Source organism: Micropterus salmoides, unplaced genomic scaffold (assembly GCF_014851395.1).
Source record: "Micropterus salmoides isolate LMB-PRFRI ecotype aquatic unplaced genomic scaffold, ASM1485139v1 Ms_hic_scaffold_8, whole genome shotgun sequence".
Classification (NCBI taxonomy): domain Eukaryota; kingdom Metazoa; phylum Chordata; class Actinopteri; order Centrarchiformes; family Centrarchidae; genus Micropterus; species Micropterus salmoides.
Window position 1 is genome coordinate 35,143,404 of NW_024044570.1, and position 18,786 is coordinate 35,162,189.

An 18,786-nucleotide genomic window follows, 5' to 3' on the forward strand; every position below is an offset into this window, starting at 1 on the left:
AAGAAGGGGCTTAAGAGTTCACTGACTCAGCTCAGCAAAAGTGAGTTCACGCAAGCCGTTTTAAAATAATCAGGGACACAACCAGTAGATAGGGAGCTGTTGAAAACAGAGATCAAATGGGGCCCAACAGAATCTATTACTTTCAGTAAAAACTTTGTAGGTATTACATCAAGTGGGCTGGAGGACACTCTCATTTGTGATACTGTTTTTAAAAGCTCAGACAAGTCGATGGGATAAAACTGGTTAAAACTCTCTTGTTGCTGGTGAGGGACCTCTGAGTAAGAGGCCGCGGGGGTAATAGAGGCTCTGATTGACACCACCTTATTGGTAAAATAAGATAGAAACAATTCACAGTCATCATTACTTCCAGCTGCGGCACAAGGAGGGGTTGGGTTTACCAGCTGATCCACAGTCTTAAACAGAAACCTGGGATTGTGTTTATGTGTAGTAATGAGTTCAGAAAAATAGTGTGTTCTCGCATCCTTAACCAAGTTATTGTAGTTAATTAATAAATCCTTCAGACTGAGGTAATGGACTTGGAGACTGGATTTTTTCCATCTGCGCTCTGCTTTCCTGCATTCCCTTTTTAGGCTGAGAATGCTGTCATTTATCCAGGGTTGCTTACTAGCTTTAGACGTAGGCCTAACCTTTAGAGGAGCAGTAATATTTAGTGACGACAAGCAGATATGATTGAAGTGATCGACCAGATTGTTGGTGTTGGAATCAGACAGGTGTTGGCTTTGGCTCTGAAAGAATGTGCAAAACTTTGAAACACTTTGTTCATTAAAGATGCGAGAACACACGGAGCTTGGTGAGGCGGCATGAGTAACAGGAGAATCAGATATGGTCATGTCCACTAATTCCACAGAGGAAATGCTGACACCCAGGGTAAAGACCAAGTCCACTGTATGACCACGGTTATGTGTTTGCCCTTTGACATGTCGTTTGAAGTTAAAAGAAGTGGCCATATTTAAAAAGTCAGTTGCATTAACATTGGTGGGGTCATCAACATGAATATTAAAATCGCCACAAAGAACAATTCTGTCATAATTTAAAACCAGAGTAAATAAAAATTCAGGAAGTTCTGATAAAAATCCTCCAGGCGGTTTTGGGGGGCGATAAATTATAACAAATATGATAGGTTGCAGCCCTCCAACTTTAAGAGTGACTAATATTCTGTAATAAATGCGTTTGGGTGATAGAACTGCACATAGGCCTATGTTCATTGTTATTACTTCTACTGAAAAGCCTCAGCTTTCCATCATTGTTAATAATAGTTGCAACTTGCACTCTGAAATGTGCATCGAAAATTGCCAGATGATAAAACCAGATTCATATAACCTCTAAGGCTAAATGTAGCTCCTAACTGGCTGAGTTAGATGGTGATTAACACTAAACATTAGACATTTATTACATAAATTGGTGCAGAAAATGTCTCCAGAATGCAGGAATTGTGTACTCATCAATGAATATTTCTTTAAATAGCATTAAAATATCTTCTAGTCTTGATCTCGTGACCCCAATATTCTGGATTGTCACGTCTCAAGTGTTTTGTCTCAACTCTAATCTGAGCCTTAAAATGTCCCCACCACTTTTCAACACAAAGTGACGCCCTTCCCACCGGTAACTGTCACTGGCTGTTAAAATCTTTGTGTTGTTGATAACACACAGCCTAAGCAGTCCTTCAGAATGCTCTCTATTACATGTACATGCATACTGTCTGTACAATGTATTAGTGAGTGTAGTGGCGCTTATAGGACGTCATGCTGGGACGGGGGAGTATGAGGCTGGGAGGGAAAAATCACATTATACTCACTAGAAAAAACTAGACTACACCACTGGGGCTAACAGCACGGGGTCCTTGTAGACTCCTTGTTATATTCAGCCACCTGGCTAAATGCTGGAAACAGGTTTTGGACCCAAATACAGACACAGGAGATGGAGCAGGTAAGTTGAAGGTGTTTATTCCAGCCAATGGTGAAAGGTTCAACAAGAATGTCCATAAATCCAAATGTGAGAGTAGTCCACAAGAAACCTGGAAACAAGAGACTACACTGGACACACACGCATGAAATTAATACTAACATAAACCTCTCTTGAAACACAGGAAAAACTGGACACTCTGATAACAAGCACAAAAGCAACAATGAACTGGCAACAACTGCAAGACAGACAACCACTTAAATACACAGGTGAGGGAGAAACTAATTACACACAGGTGACACAACTCAAGACAATCAGAGACAAGCACAGGAAGTAAAATATGACAAGAGACACTAGAGCAGACTAACTACAAACTAAAACAGGAAGTAAAGCTAACTGAAACACACAAGCAACAATGTCACTAAATGAAACATAACGCAGACAACATAAGTGACTTGCTAACAAAAAACAAAAGCAAAGAACACAGAGACAGTAAAACAAGACTAGAAACACTGATGAACTCATAACAAGGAAACCTGACGAATTAACAGATGACCAAAGTAACACATACACATACTACAGTGAAGAGCAAATAAGGGCGGGGAATGAACACAGAAAACAAATACAAAACACACCCCACCTACCCAAACCCGTGACACTCTTGTGGCCACTGCTTATGTACGAGGTTCCCCTGTCAACAGAAAAAGCTTTGGAAAGGAAAATTAACAACTACCTAAAAAATGTATGTCTTTGCTTAACAGCTTCTGCTCTATCACCTTGTGCAATTCAGGGAGTAAGCTGCAGCTGCCAATTACGTAAGTCATGGAGGAGTAAAAGACGGCAAGAGTCTGGTCATCCATGGTGCTTCTAGACAGTAAGGATGAGCTGGTCCGGCAGATATCAGCATCCGAACAAGATGCAAATGGACACCTAGAGGTGCACCGAGAGGTGGAAGAACAGTTTCAACATGCTGACATCATGGGGATGGTGAACCAGGGAAGGCTCAGTTGGGAATGAAACTCAGCAAGCTATGAAACAATACTGCAACTAACTGAACACAACAATACTGCAGATTGCACATTAATGCCATCACACTGCATGACACTGACTGAGGTTACAAACAGAGATGTCAGAAGATCTATGCGTTTTAAGAACATTCACCAGTAATCTGTAGGCAAGCCTAGTTTGATGAAACAGTGAACATGTCCTAGCCTGTCAATTTAATCTTCCACCCCAGAGGCCAGGTTTAGCAACACTGTTTACCTTTCTATGATCAGTAGAAAAACAAGGTGTTCCATCAGGCCAAACAAACATGGTGAGCTCTGTGAACTTGTGGTGGGAGCAGCAAGGCTGAGTTGTAGTAAATATTCAACCTCATTCTGCTACATATTGGATTCACTCCATAGGCAATCTGCTAAATAGGAAGCGTATCTGCAACATGTTGCTGAACAGTGGTGTAGGGGTATCTGCTAGGAATATTGTACGATGGATATCAATAGAAATTTTTCCAGCAGACATGTTGACTTGTCACAGCGGGTAAAACACAGTGTAACTAACAACATTAATGGTGGCCAAATTCCATCAAGTGTCTGAGTAAGACTAAATGGAATGCAGCTATCTTTAATTAATGCTGAAAACCACAGGGCCACTCATATGAGACTCTGACGGATGATAGAAAATGACACAAAACAATTAATCTAGCATACAAGAGCATCAATGGTCTCTAAGTCAACCTGCTCAGAAGACACACCACTGAAACCTACTTCACACCTTAAGCATACACTCACCTAAAGGATTATTAGGAACACCATACTAATACTGTGTTTGACCCCCTTTCGCCTTCAGAACTGCCTTAATTCTACGTGGCATTGATTCAACAAGGTGCTGAAAGCATTCTTTAGAAATGTTGGCCCATATTGATGGATAGCATCTTGCAGTTGATGGAGCTTTGTGGGATGCACATCCAGGGCACGAAGCTCCCGTTCCACCACATCCCAAAGATGCTCTATTGGGTTGAGATCTGGTGACTGTGGGGGCCATTTTAGTACAGTGAACTCATTGTCATGTCCAAGAAACCAATTTGAAATGATTGGAGCTTTGTGACATGGTGCATTATCCTGCTGGAAGTAGCCATCAGAGGATGGGTACATGGTGGCCATAAAGGGATGGACATGGTCAGAAACAATGCTCAGGTAGGCCGCGGCATTTAAACCATGCCCAATTGGCACTAAGGGGCCTAAAGTGTGCCAAGAAAACATCCCCCACACCATTACACCACCACCAGCAGCCTGCACAGTGGTAACAAGGCATGATGGATCCATGTTCTCATTCTGTTTACGCCAAATTCTGACTCTACCATCTGAATGTCTCAACAGAAATCGAGACTCATCAGACCAGGCAACATTTTTCCAGTCTTCAACTGTCCAATTTTGGTGAGCTCTTGCAAATTGTAGCCTCTTTTTCCTATTTGTAGTGGAGATGAGTGGTACCCGGTGGGGTCTTCTGCTGTTGTAGCCCATCCGCCTCAAGGTTGTGCGTGTTGTGGCTTCACAAATGCTTTGCTGCATACCTCGGTTGTAACGAGTGGTTATTTCAGTCAAAGTTGCTCTTCTATCAGCTTGAATCAGTCGGCCCATTCTCTTCTGACCTCTAGCATCAACAAGGCATTTTCGCCCACAGGACTGCCACATACTGGATGTTTTTCCCTTTTCACACCATTCTTTGTAAACCCTAGAAATGGTTGTGCGTGAAAATCCCAGTAACTGAGCAGATTGTGAAATACTCAGACCGGCCCGTCTGGCACCAACAACCATGCCACGCTCAAAATTGCTTAAATCACCTTTCTTTCCCATTCTGCCATTCAGTTTGGAGTTCAGGAGATTGTCTTGACCAGGACCACACCCCTAAATGCATTGAAGCAACTGCCATGTGATTGGTTGATAATTGCATTAATGAGAAATTGAACAGGTGTTCCTAATAATCCTTTAGGTGAGTGTATACGACACATATGAGTAGTTCCATAAAGACTCTCTTGGGGCAGGGTGAAAAAAATAGGGACCACAAGCAGGGTTAGGGTTTATGTTTATGTTGATATTCTAACGTTTGCCAATTAACTCTAAATATAAAGTACTGATGGGAGTGTCATTAGTTTGCAGGTATTTGATCATACACCAAACCTATTACAATACATTAACTGGGAAACTGTCTTGGCCAAATTTTATGGAAATCTGCCCATATTTCCATGTGGACCATTATAGTGGCGTGAATTCTATTACCGTCCTTTGAGACCTCAGACCACCAGCATGACTAAATGTATGCCTGACTAAGTGCCCCGTCCCCAGTTGCTTGGGCTTGTGGACCCTTAAAGCGACGCAATACCTACTTCATCATACCTCATGATTAAAGTTATGAGCATTTGATGGATCTTCAGCAGTCTAAAGATAACAATAAAAAACACAAATTAGAGGGAAAAAAATCAGAAAACACTAAACTAAAATGCATACCTTTTATTCCTTAAATTATCTGGTGATCCCTTAGATCTTTTTGGGACACTAGGTTGGGAACAATTGCTTTAAGGCATGGTGATGGGTGTAACATTGATCTCCAGTGTCCTTTAAATATATATGCAGATACAGGTGATCAAAATAAATATCGAATTTTGAAACCATTTAACAATTACATCAGCTTTCGGTAAGACTCAGTGTCACTTAGTTACTTAGATTTTCCACACTGTGTCTATGTTGCAATCTGCATCACTCCCCATGGAACAAAAATAAGTGTATGTTCTCAAAATGAAAGTTTCTTACTGGATTGCCCTTGAAAAGCAGACAGAAGTTTTCATATCTGCCATTCTTTGCAGGGATAAGCAGTAGATAACTATTCCACGTGCATACATTTTCATGTTATTTTGTTCATTTAGCACAATGTGACAAAAAGCATTTAAAAAAAAATTAAATTATATTTCAAAATATACACATTCTAACAAAACACAACCTGGCCACAGTCTGTCGTCAGACACTGAAAAATTAAAAATGGTCCAGATAAAAATAAATGGCTAAGATTGGACGTCATGGTGAAAACAAACAATCTAGAAAATGTATTAATGGCCACAATTTCCAGGAACCGACACAAATCTCCAAAGTACAATCCACTGCCATACATAAAAATGATGTACAACATTCAGAGTGGATACTGTGTAACTTATGACTGGAGAAGATGCCACAAAACAAGAAAGGCTCAACCAACAAGTCATGCGCAGGCTGCCACTCCAATAAAGATGGTGCCTTCAGATGTGGGTGAGACATACAAACTGATGCCAAATTGAAGATCGTCTGAATAAATGAGTGCAGAAACATAATGAATGCAGATGCTTTCATAAAGGGAATGAGGGCTCAGTGAGTGGTTTGATAAGTATGAAAATTATGTGAATCATATGCTGTGGTCACCAGATCGCAACACAACTTGAAGACTCTATGACAGGGAGCACTGAAGCTGTTCTGGAGGTTTGTGGTAGAACAACATGAGGTTTTCTTTTATACTTGCATGGGTGTGTGGTTGCTATTGTCATTAACTAAACCCAGTAGAATAGAGCTTCACAAGATAGATCTCATTCCAGTCTCATAATTGTAATCCCAAACCTGCCTGTATGGCAAATCTCCATGCTACTGCACTGTTTAGCTCTGCAGAGCATAAAGCATGTGATATGTTTTTTAAGCCCTTGACACTCAAGCTCTCTCTCTCTGAGGTTCTCTCATGATTTGAAAGATGGCCACTAGGTGGCACCAGTTAATTTAGCTGGTAAGAAGCCAAATTCAGCTCCTCTCCATGAAAAAAAAGAGAAGCAGTATGTTATTTGGAAAAGCAAGTGTGTGACCTAAAGGCTGCTGGTTCACATCCCTGGATGGAATGAAACTTTATAGCATAACCAGTGACTGGGGGTTCCCTGAATTATATTTCACTCACTTCACTGGTTTGTTACTATGCAATGGAAATGTGAGATTTTTAGAAGTGCAGTGCAAAAGGTGATGGAGGTATACAAATCTTAAAACAAACTTCAAACTTTCTCACTTTATTTGTAAGTGGTGCCAAACATACATTTCCCAATAACTTAATTTCCCCTCACCTTTTGGTCATGGTGTAGTATTGATGTTAGTGACTGGAGGAAGTTCAATAAATTGTCGTCCATGCACAAAATTCCATTCATGTATGTGTGTCCTTAAACCCTCAGTATATATATCATAGTCTGATGCAGTTATTAAACATTTGTAATGCTTCTAATTCTCCATGCAGGAAACCAAAGCAGCCTGTCGTCAGCCCAAAAGGAAATCCTGGCTAATCTCATGTCTGTATCACATTTAAACAACAATCAAAGTACAGTATGAAAGCACCCAACAATGCATGCATTACACATTGTATTATGAATAATATACAACATTATACATACTGCTCGGGTAAATTACAAGAAAATTATCATTTGGACGAAACTCAATTCTTTCAAGAGTTTCATACATGCCGACTTTCCTTAACTTCCCAATAGAAGACTATTTCATTTGAACATCTACATAAACAAAAATTTGGAAATGCAAGATTTTTCACAATTCAACAATTAGTAGCTGCTCTGACATATGAAACATTGTCCTTATTGAAAATTTGATTTATTATTTATTTATTACATATTTTTTGGTCTTTCCACGTTTTAACACAAGAAAACAGTTAGAATAACTATATCATAAAGGGATAAAACAAATTAACTTCAGTGACTATTTAATTTGACAATTATTCAGGAAACTTCAGAAGGCAAAATCATTGTGCCAAGTTCTTGTGAATTTTTACAGAAGAACACTAGAAAACATCCTGACTAGAAACATCACTAACATGGGATGTGCACGGCCCAGGACCGGAGGGCTCTGCAGCAGGTGATTCAAACTGCTCAGAAGATCATTGGTACCCATCTCCTGAGCATCAGTGATATCGGTGAGGTGAGGTGCCTATGCAGAGCCCAAAGGATACTAAAGGACAGTACCCACCCAGCCACAGCCTGTTCACAATTCAATTCAATTCAATTCAAATTAGCTTTATTGGCATGAATGTGTAACAACAATATTGCCAAAGCATCATACAAATTACATAAGAACAATCAACCCCATACATTTCATTAAACAAGTAATTAAAGCCTATGTGTGTTTTTATTAAAAATTTAAATAATAAATAAATAAAACAGTAAGTGTGTGTGTGTGTGTGTTAAAAAATTAAAAATATATTAAAAATTAAAATAAAATAAGTAAATAAAACAGTAAGCGTGTGTGTGTTAAAAAAATAAAAATATGTGAAAAATTAAAATAAAATAAATAAATAAAATAGTAAGTGTTCACCCTGCTGCCTTCTGGGAAGAGAGACAGGTATAGAGTATCGGCTGTCCTACCACCAGACTTAAGAACACCTTCTTCCCTGTGAGATTCCTTTAGTCATCCTTAACACTCAAAATGAAAAATATTTTTATTCCAATTTTCTGTATATAATTTTTATTTTGTAAATACAGTATATACACCTATATACATAAACACATAACATATGTGCACATGTTTGTTCATATATTTAAATATATACATATATATGTATATTTAGCAGTGTATATTTGTTTTGATGAGTAGCATAAAGGGAACTACATCTTGCAATTGATTATTCATCCATGTGTTGTAAAATGACACACTACCTTGTAATCTCAAAATGTCTTAGTGCCTGTTAAATACAAAATATTTGATAAACTTCCCTGAGAAGGTTTATTATTGATTAATCTATTTGATGTATTTTTAGTTATTAAATATGTATGACTTTTGCAGTTGAAATATGAAGTATAGTTATGTGTTTATTTAATTTAATTTTGACAGATCAAAAAATGCTTGCTTTAACATGGAATGAGTGTGTGCCAATAGGAGATCAGTGCGGTGCCATACGTCAGACGTAAGGGGCGTTCCAGAGGCGCGTCTTCAGCTCAGTAGTAAGCAGAGTTGGCTATAGCGCTCGAGCTCCATTGAAAGTGGCTCCCCTGTTCAGAGGCAGTGCAGGCGGACAAGGGGGCGGACCGGCGAGAGGAAACTTGACAGAAGACAATAGCAGTCACTCCGCTGACCTCCATATAACTGTTATTATTTATCAGCGGTAATATAGCTGAAGACAGGCAACTGTGCTCGCTGACAGACGCGCCAGCGGTTGCGACGGCGGCGCGCCCAGCGAAGGAATAACGTTAGCAGGAAAACGGAGTGAAAGGTGAAGCGAAGGCACGTTTGGGAAGAGGAGAAGGAGGACAGTAACAAGCAAGCGGACTCAGCCACAGGTAGCCCTACGTTAGCTGTCGTGGCAGAAGATATCAAAGTGCAGGCGGGTCTCCGGTCGCTGATCGGAGCGCCGCGAGAAGAAGCAGAAAACAGAAGAACCAGACCGCTTCTCTGCCTCCCTGTCAGTCCGTCCCAGCGGGCTCATAGTCACAGGGAAGAGCCACCATGTCCCGGAGAAAGCAGAGCAAACCCCGGCAGATAAAGCGTAAGGATGAAACAAGTTCATTATTGTTGTTTTTGTTATTGTGAGTAGTAGCTTAATGTGTGGTGAGCCACGCGCGCTCTGGGAAGACGCCGCGTGTGTGCGGCGCTTCTTTGAACTGTGCGTTAACTGTAAAGTTAATAAGTAGTGTGGACCAACTGTAACGGCTGACTGTCTCGGCTCTAGTTTTATGAATCTGTTAGGGGACATCTAGAGCTTCAGCTACAGCATTTTCACAGTGTAACCGAGTGATGTAGGCTAGCCTACACTTTGTCTTAGGCAGTTTTTCAAAATTATTAAAGCGCCACTTTGGCAGCATCGCTATCTGGACTGTGCAAGAATATTTTTTAAAAAAGTTTTTATTTATTACCCTGTAAAGCATTCTTTGTCCATTGGCAGCTAAAACTGTAGCCGTGGCTTCCTGTTTAATTCTGTTGTGGAAACGTCAGTGTTCTATGAAAAGCCGATGTGAGCAGAGATAAAGCAGTGATCCGATGTGAGTCCAGATAAAGATTAAAATTGGATCTTTTTTATTTGTTTTCTGTCTGAGGCAGCGTCGAGGCCGCCGTTGCATTTCCCCCCCCTGGCTTTTCACTTCTCTTTTCCAGAGATGGGGCGTCAGATAGGCCGCCTGGCTGATCTCTCCGCCTGATAGCTGCTTACAATTGGATCTTTTTTTTCATCTATCCTTTTAACTCAATAATGCATCTTAGGGCCGTTTGAAAGGCCTTTTCTTGGTCTGGCGCTCCGCTGGTCTCCTTGCTTGACGACTTCTTCCTGTTTATAAACCGTCTGAAGGTTTATCGCTGGTAACTGATGTTCAAAGTTGATATAAAAGCATATTAATGATGTTGTCATTAACCCCTCCTTGTGCTGTGAGGCCAGATGATAGGCATGTTGCACTCTGAGCTGATGAAGAGTGATACTGGAGATTAAAGATTAAGAGAAAAGTGTGCAAGTATCTATTTGGAAGCCATGAGTTTAGCAGGGCAGTTTGTTTGGTAAGTTATCACTCTGAGCAAATAATAATATCTTGTCATCAGTGATTGTGTCACTGTGTTCCCTGAAACCTGGGGTCTAGAAGCAACATTTGGAAGTTTAGGCTGTATGGTATCACATTACATAAAAAACAGTTTTATATAACATTAATCAGTTGACATTTCTTACCAAAATCACATGAAGAACCCTGTCAGACAGATAGCTAGCACATAGTTGTTGAGTGGAAATGACAGCTTTCACACACATTATATTGTTGTTTAAGCTTGAAACCTTGGAAGCTCTGACTCAGCACCCCCCTGATCCAGAGCTGTGAAATGGTCTGTCCTGTCAGTCTGTGAAGTTGACATTAATGTTATTAATGTAATGCTGAACTGTCAACAGTATCATTACGGGTTGTCAGGCTGGTGTCAGACAATGCCAGACGTGACTGTTATGTTATTTATTTATTTATAACAACATATACACAATACACATTATTATTACCACAACTGTCCTAGCATTCAGTTGTATACAATGCCACTTCTGAACGTCATGATTATTGGACATTAAGTGGAGTGGTGTTAAATATACCGCCAGTGTAATAGCTTAATGAGTGCGGGCTATCGGTACATTTATCTAGCTTGCTTGGTACAAACAAATCTTGTTTAAAACTATTGTTTTAAACAAGATTTGTTTGTACCTGTACATGCCCACGAACCTTTCTTTTCGGTGGCATGTTTATTGAAAACACAAAGACAATATTTCTAATTGCTGAAAAAAAACCCTGAAGAACCTTTCAAATAACTAGTATAACTTACCCACACCTGGTATTGAAGATGTGCAGTTTCAGGATACAGTACTTCAGCGTATGTCATCTTTATCTGGTAAAGGTGTCAACGGATGTTTTTGTTGTAGGTAATGTACACCCTGAAGCCATCTCTTTATTGAAAATTAATCACAATCTGAACATTGAGACTTTTTTGTGTGTTGGGGTGTTGTGTAGGAAACTTGTCATCAATTGGACTCTGCTAAATCCACCATCAGGCTCTAGACACATTTAGTTGATGGTAGATTCATTGAGGTGTTTCTGTCTAAATATTATCTGCCAAAATATATTTTTTACTTTTTGTCTAAATATGCTTATACTGTTTTGTTGATGCATAGTGTACATGCAGACGTGGGACAAAGCAAAGTATCTTTTGTTCTATGCGTTCTGTAGTTTCAGAGTAGGTGTAGTTTCATATTTTTTGTAAAACTATCTGCAATGAATTAACTTTGTATTACCACAAATACACGTCATGTTCATCTGGAAAATTACATTTTCGTTGACGTCAATAAACAGTCATTATTACAGTCAAGTATTATTGTGTGGAGAATTATGGTACATTTTTGTCTCCTTAAAGTCCAGAATAGCTTGTCGCAGGGGTGGTACCCTTAATAGGACATTTTAGTACCCTTTTAATGGGTACATTATTGTACTATAGTTTAAAAGGTACGTTTATGTCTTGCAGGGTACACAATTTTACCAATTTCATAAGGTACAAAAATGTACCGGCACTAAAGGGTACACAATTGTCCCTCAAAAGGGTACCTCCCCTGCGACAAGCATTTGTACCCTTTTAAGTACACACCCGTACTTCTATTTCTGAGTGTCAACTGAACAATAAATCGAAAAATGATGGAAATTGCAGTATGACAATTACCCAAATCTCAGTAACTGTGGTTTTTGGCCACAGCATACCATTCTAAGTGAAGCATTGTGATGCCACAAATCATATTCACCAGACGTAAGGGAGTGGGTTTGGTTGGTGCAGACGCCAGCAAAAATGACGTCATCAATTTTTGTTTGTTTTTTTCAGTGAAAAATGAAATGCAAAAATTACATATCCCACCCTTAATATCTGTCAAAAATAATCGCATTATGATTTTATTCTTATTTTTTTTTACATATTTTTCAGCCCCAATATAGATCACAACTACACACCTGGAGTTCTTGTATTAAGTATTCACAGTTTCGATTTAAATATTTTTCCCAAATTGTTAAGCCCTTCTGCAAACTGTTTGATCAGTAGCATTAGCTAGCTAACCTGGACTGACAAACATAATGCTCTTGGTTGCTCTTTCCACATGACAATGAGGTGTTCATTCTACAACTAGAACTAAGTTGCTCACTTTCTTCCATAGTTTGCCCCTGATAGCACTGAACTCATTGACGCCATCTATCGTGATCAAGCATATCCGCTGGGTTACAATTAAGGATTTCTCTTGATGAGGTTCTCTGTTGTGCCACTGTAAGTAGTCTATATAGTCTGTCACTTCCTGTTTTTTTTTTTTTTCATACGTTTCCATAGAGCCTATCAGCTTTGAACTCCCAGTAGGCACTTAACAGTAAAGCCAGCAGCAAGGCCTGGAGATGTATTCCAGACCCTGGGGCTGATAAACCCAGGCTAGACTTGGTGTGTATGAGAGAGTGTGTACATGTGCATGTCTCAGCGGTGTCATGGCCGTCTTTATCAGTGCTTCTAGTCCACTATGCTTCCCTGTGCACCGGGCCCAGGCTGCGGTCGAGGCCAGCCAGGCTCTCAGCCCCGTGACTCTCTTGTGATTTGGCAGACATTTTGATAGGAAAGAGTGAGGAGTGATAAGGACTTTGTTCGACTGGGGTGTGTGGGGGTTCAGCATAGGTGGGGGCTGCGGGTGCTTCTTCTATCACCACTACTATTACTATTAATGTAGTGTGTCCACCATGTTGTTTTGACCATGCTGTTACCGATATAACAAATTCCAGCCATGTCGCACAATTGTTGGGTCAAGTTTCATTATCACAGAAACACACCTCTAACTTCCTTTCTGAAAATGATTCTAACACACACATTGATGTAGTTTGATAGCATACAGTCAGTTATTGTAACTGTTTTTTTCTGATCCGCTCTTCTCTGCTGTGTGTTTGGAGCTGTAATTAAGCCTGTTCTGGTTTTCATTTGTATTTGCATACGTAGTTATGATTAAATTTTGGGTGTGAGCCCATAAGGCTGGAAATAAACAGGTAATTCATATTTCATGAAGACTGGACAGACTTTTTGTCAGTTTTTAACATCCCAAGGGAAGAATTGAAGATACATATCTGTTAAATGAAGAGGTAGGGCTGTCACAAAGAGATTATGTGACCTTGTTGCCCTACAAGTGAACTTGGCAATTGTTTTTCATTGATGCATAATGGAGGACGCTAGTGAGCTGTGCTGAACGGATGGCCATCGCAACAAACATCTGAGAAGTAATGTGAGGAAGTATTTTTGATTCGACACCATAGATAGAAACATCATGGGGAAAGGTCACACAACTGTGGTGTGAGTATGGCTTTGATTATTTATCTGCAGAGAGACACGTAAACATCTATGCAAACCTACACAGAGTGAGTGTAATGGGCAAATGCTTGCAGAGGCGTGACGTGTGCATCATAATAATGTGTTCTGCCAGTCAAGCAAGCTGATTGGTTGAATAAAAATAGTGCAGATCAGAAAGTTCCTCATTTCAATAACAATTTTGCTTATTTTATTAAGTGCTTTTTTTAAATATCAGTCCAAACTCAGGTATTGAATCAGCACTTTTACCAAAAATGTATCTATTATACCCTGGTGATGTAGTTTGGTAGTGTGCAGCTCTAGAGGAGTGAAGCTTTTCTTCCTGATTCTCTGACTTGAAAAAACTTTTTTATAGCACCAGAAAAGCAACAATTGACAACAACAACAATCCCCCCACCACAGAATGGTACAGTAAGACATAGCATGGATATCTTTTTCAATTTTTCCCCCCAACAACAATGGATTAAGTTCAGGGCTTTCTGGAGGCCCATAGTTGAGGAGAAGCGGGTGTTTGTGTAGGAGATAGATATTTGTCTGTGTCTCTTTGTGCGTCATCCTCCCCAACGGTTGGTGATCTTTCAGCCTGATAAGGCGTCTCTCCTTGATGGAGCGATAGGAGGCAGGCAGGCAGGCAGCCCACTGAGGCTGGATCCCTGGGCTTATATTTTGGTGGTTGAGATGGGAGACGTGATAAAACTTGGCGGCGATCGCTTCTGCTGATATCACAGAAAGCAAAAGAGAGACAGAGGGAGAGGGAGAGAGAAAGAGAGAGAGAGAGAGATGGGAGGTTGGGCAGATAGAAAGACAGATGGAGGATGGAGGGCACGTTGTAATTACATCTGGCTGTTGCATGCCATTTTCCCAGCATTGTCGCGTTGTTGTCAGTGGTTTTGTTTGCGATTGGCTAGGGGTGGATCTCTAGATAATTAAAAGAAGAGAAAAGCAGAGGGAGAGTGGGGGGAAAAAGTGTGATGATAAGAAGGACAAGAAGAGCAGTAGAGGTAGATAGCGGGTGGAAAGAGATAGAGAATGAGTGAAAAAGTGTGTGGAATACATAGCTAGTAGATGAATGTGTTGTCGTGTGTTTTAATGGGAGCCCAGCCAGCTCTGCCGCTCCCCCACCCCTCTGAGAAAGATGTTTGGGGCTGATAAGGAGGCCTGCTGATGGTAGATAGATAACACCCTGCAGATCCACACTGCTGATTAGGCTGTGTGTGTGTGTGTGTGTGTGTGTGTGTGTGTGTGTGAGAGAGAGCTTGGTTCCTATGACATCAGTGCTAGAGCTCAGAGGTCAGTATGAATAATGTGCTGCCTCCCACAGCTCAAAGCAAACCAGGACGCCTGCAGAGACCAGACAAGGAAATCAACACACTGACCTCCTCCTCCTTGTCTTCTACTACTTCTCTTTTTTTTATCTGTCTTAAAATAGTAGTTAAACTTCTTTAAAGCTTATAGAAGAGGTGTTTTTTAAATGACTTGAGATAGGTTCCAGTTGAGTGTGTTGCTGCAGTGTGAAAGGAATGTGTTACTGGGTTTCTTTTTTTATCTGTAGTCTGACAAGGCTCAGACTTGGGTCACGTGGTTGTTACGTGGACGCACAATTGTGAGATTAATTCATTCTGTGTGAGCCAAAGTGAAATAAAACACACAAGCCCGTCTAAATTCCAAGCACACACACACAAACACACACCCAGCCGACTCATGCAGCGCCTTGGTGGCTTTCCCTTGTGTTTTTTTCCTCCTTTTTTGTTCTGCTTTTAGCTTGATGTGAACTTTCGATAAGCTGCGGGGCCTGATCTCCGGTGCAGATAGAGATTGCCAAGTGTGATAAGAGTTGTTATCAGGCTGGAGCAGGCAGGAGCCGAGGCTCCGCCGCAATAACAACAGGCCCAGGCAGGAGCAGCCAGGGTCCGGACCCTGGCAATCAGTTCCAGCCCTAATGGGATTAATGTTGTTGTATAATTAGATGATAGGTGTGAATGCATTTCTTTTCTCCCTCAATCTTTTCTCACTCATTCAACCCCCCCTCCTTCTCCTCCTCCTTCTTTCCTCTCCTTGTCTCCCCTCTCTCTCTCTCCTCCCTAACAAGCATTGTCATTGATTAATTTAATTAAAATTAATATCACATATTACTCATTGCAGATTCTGTGTACGATAGCAGAGACATGTTGGGAAATTTTGGTGTTCGTCGTGTGTGTTGATTATCTCAGGGTGCTATTTTTTTAAATTTTTTTCTTCGTAACACTTGAAGAGTGTACAGTAAGCTGGAGGGGAAGAAAAAGAGGAAAGTAACAGCATCAGCAGGATGACTCGCTCTGGGTTGATTCTACTGACAGATATTAAAGTAGCTAGATGGTGACTGATTGGGTATCGGACGCCAACGTTTCTCATGCTCGAGATAAGATAGCTTGGTGTGAGAACTGCATGTTACTGCATGCACGTATTGTATCTGCACAGGGATGGACAAAATACCATGAACACTTTTAAAAACATAGAAATGATTGGGTTTTCAGTGGGCAGTCAAAGCAGTCCTGATTGGCTCTCTGTGAGAAAGCTGTCAGTTGAAGTTTGAAGCTGAAAATCCACTTTCCATAATGGTTCAATAATATATTTTTCATGTGACCTACATATTGTTGAACTTGACTCTTGATTTGTGTTTGCTTCTTTGCATGAATGTGTGTTTGCATTGTGGCCATCCGAGCGTGTGTGTGTGTGTGTGTGTGTGTGTGTGTGTGTGTGTGTGTGTGTGTGTGTGTGTGTGTGTGTGTGTGTGTGTGTGTGTGTGTGTGTGTGTGTGTGTGTGTGTGTGTGTGTGTGTGTGTGTGTGTGTGTGTGCACGGTCAGAAACACCAAAGGGGGAAGTGGACAGGGTTACAGAGGAAACACCGTTTGTGTTTGGTGTGTGGATGAGTTATTGCCCTTTCCTGCTATTTACCCAGGCCGGCCTCATGGTGAATTATGATTCCCCAACTCAGCGCCGTTGTAAACGGTTTCACCCTTAACCTCGACGCTGACGACTCCGTAGAACAGGGAGGAGAGAAAACATTACCCCAACCAACAGTAGCGTAATCTAAGCCCAAACTGTTTGCTGTAGTAGTAATTGCCACTCTGCCAGCTCTTCTCAGGGAGCTTTGTGAGGGCTTAACTCATGGCTGACATGCTTCCTTTTAGAGACGATGGATGTTTAACCAGAGTAACCAGAGAGCCTAAGACTTCTCCTCCGATCGATGCGTGAAAACACAGATTTGAAGAGTAATGATGCAGTGATGGTCCTCATGTATGATTTTCATCAACACGTGTCACTGATGTTTAAATGGTTTCAGAGATGCATGCCAAGAGTGAGAGGCAGAATCACAGTTATTTGGGGTGTATCGCTAAAGCAGCTGTGTGGTTGTAGGAGTTGTAGGAGAATTTGTGCGTGGGATAGCTGTGTGCCATGCAGCTCTGATCTCTGGTCAGAATGACTCTGGACACTCTACAGTGTGTGTGTGTGTGTGTGTGTGTGTGTGTGTGTGTGTGAGAGAGAAAGAGACAGCCAGTGTTATGACAAGGCCCCCCCAATGGCAGTGATAAGACAGACCATTTTCTCCTACTGTGCTGAGCGCTCTGTTCTGGGCTTTTAAGGCAACCTGGGCAAACAACAACACTGCCTGACCTGCTTTTACACTCACACACACACACACACACACACACACACACACACACACACACACACACACATACACATATTTTGCAACGGCTCTTATCTGGGCCGACCGACAATAAATGCAACTGTAGCTTGAAGCTGCCAAGTTTGAACTCCCAGATCACCAATATGAAATTGGACAACAGTTGCAGGTCAAGGGTCAGAGGTCACAGCAGCCTGACAAAATGGAACAATACTCCACCGTTCCCTGACAGATCATGGAGTGCTTAATACACACACATTCATTTGCACTGACCTTTGACCCCGTGTGCACCTGCTCCCTGTGCAGTCGGTCATTAAGTGGGGAACAAATGCTAACATGTCACGTCATCACTGTCCAATGAAAACATTGTATCTCTTAAGTTTTAGTATATTATATAGTATTATTTTAGTGTTTTCATTTGGGTTTAAGGTGGAGGGAGGTTTTTCATCAGAAATACAGGCCTTAATACTAGAATTGATCTGAGACAATATGCGTGAATGAATGCGATCTACTCAGAATGGATAGACACCTGTGTACATGTAATACTGTAAATTGTGTAACATACTGAAGATACAGTGAACAAACATGGAAAACAGTGCCAGACTCATCATGTCATACTCTTTATGTGATAGGTATTAGTAAATTAATATGTCCTAATTATATAATAATTTAATTGTTGTCACGATCATATGTGTACGAAAAAAAGTAACAAGCTGGACTGGGCAGCTCTTATTTTGAAAAATAGAATGTATATTCTTTTGCTGGCTGGTTGACTTGTATGTTTCAGGTTGGTTTTAGGTTAAAACTGACATAACTATTATTTGTATATGCATTAATTATATTAATTAATATTTAATTTACAATAATTGACAGTGTTAATTGTAGCCTTTGCTGTTATCTGAATTCTATCTTAACACCTTTGTGTTGCTGGGAGATGAGTGAAATTATTTAGTCAGCTGTATAAGTAGCGAGGAGTTTCCAATTTAAGATAAAGTACTTGGAAGAGATCGATGGAAACATGTTCAGTTCATTTGTTTATTCCGTCTCAGAGGGCCCAACACATCCCCCAAAGCAAGAATGTTGTTAGTCCTCGGTGACAAGTTTAAGATCACTGCAATGTAGAGACAGAAAGAGTCCATAAACCGTTTCATTAGCAGCTTTCATTTAATCACTGGTGAAATGTCATAAGCATTAAACAAATTCAAAATCAGCTTTATTGGCCATGTATGTTGACACTTCCAAGGAATTGGATTCCCATTCTTGTTAGCGCCCAGGATACTGTGACACAGTGAGGAGATCAAATGTGCATACCGTACATG

The 18,786-nt window shown here is 40.7% G+C and overlaps 1 protein-coding gene across 1 annotated transcript in view; it reads left to right on the forward strand.

Annotated features, from left to right (window-relative positions):
* Positions 1 to 8,926: 8,926 nt before the first annotated feature.
* zfpm1 (zinc finger protein, FOG family member 1) overlaps positions 8,927 to 18,786 on the forward strand; it is a 114,746-nt gene continuing 104,886 nt past the window's right edge. Inside the window, exon 1 of the mRNA XM_038705090.1 lies at positions 8,927 to 9,462. Within this exon, the coding sequence (XP_038561018.1) occupies positions 9,423 to 9,462 (40 nt within the window). The 5' untranslated portion in view covers positions 8,927 to 9,422. The remainder of the gene's footprint in view (positions 9,463 to 18,786) is intronic.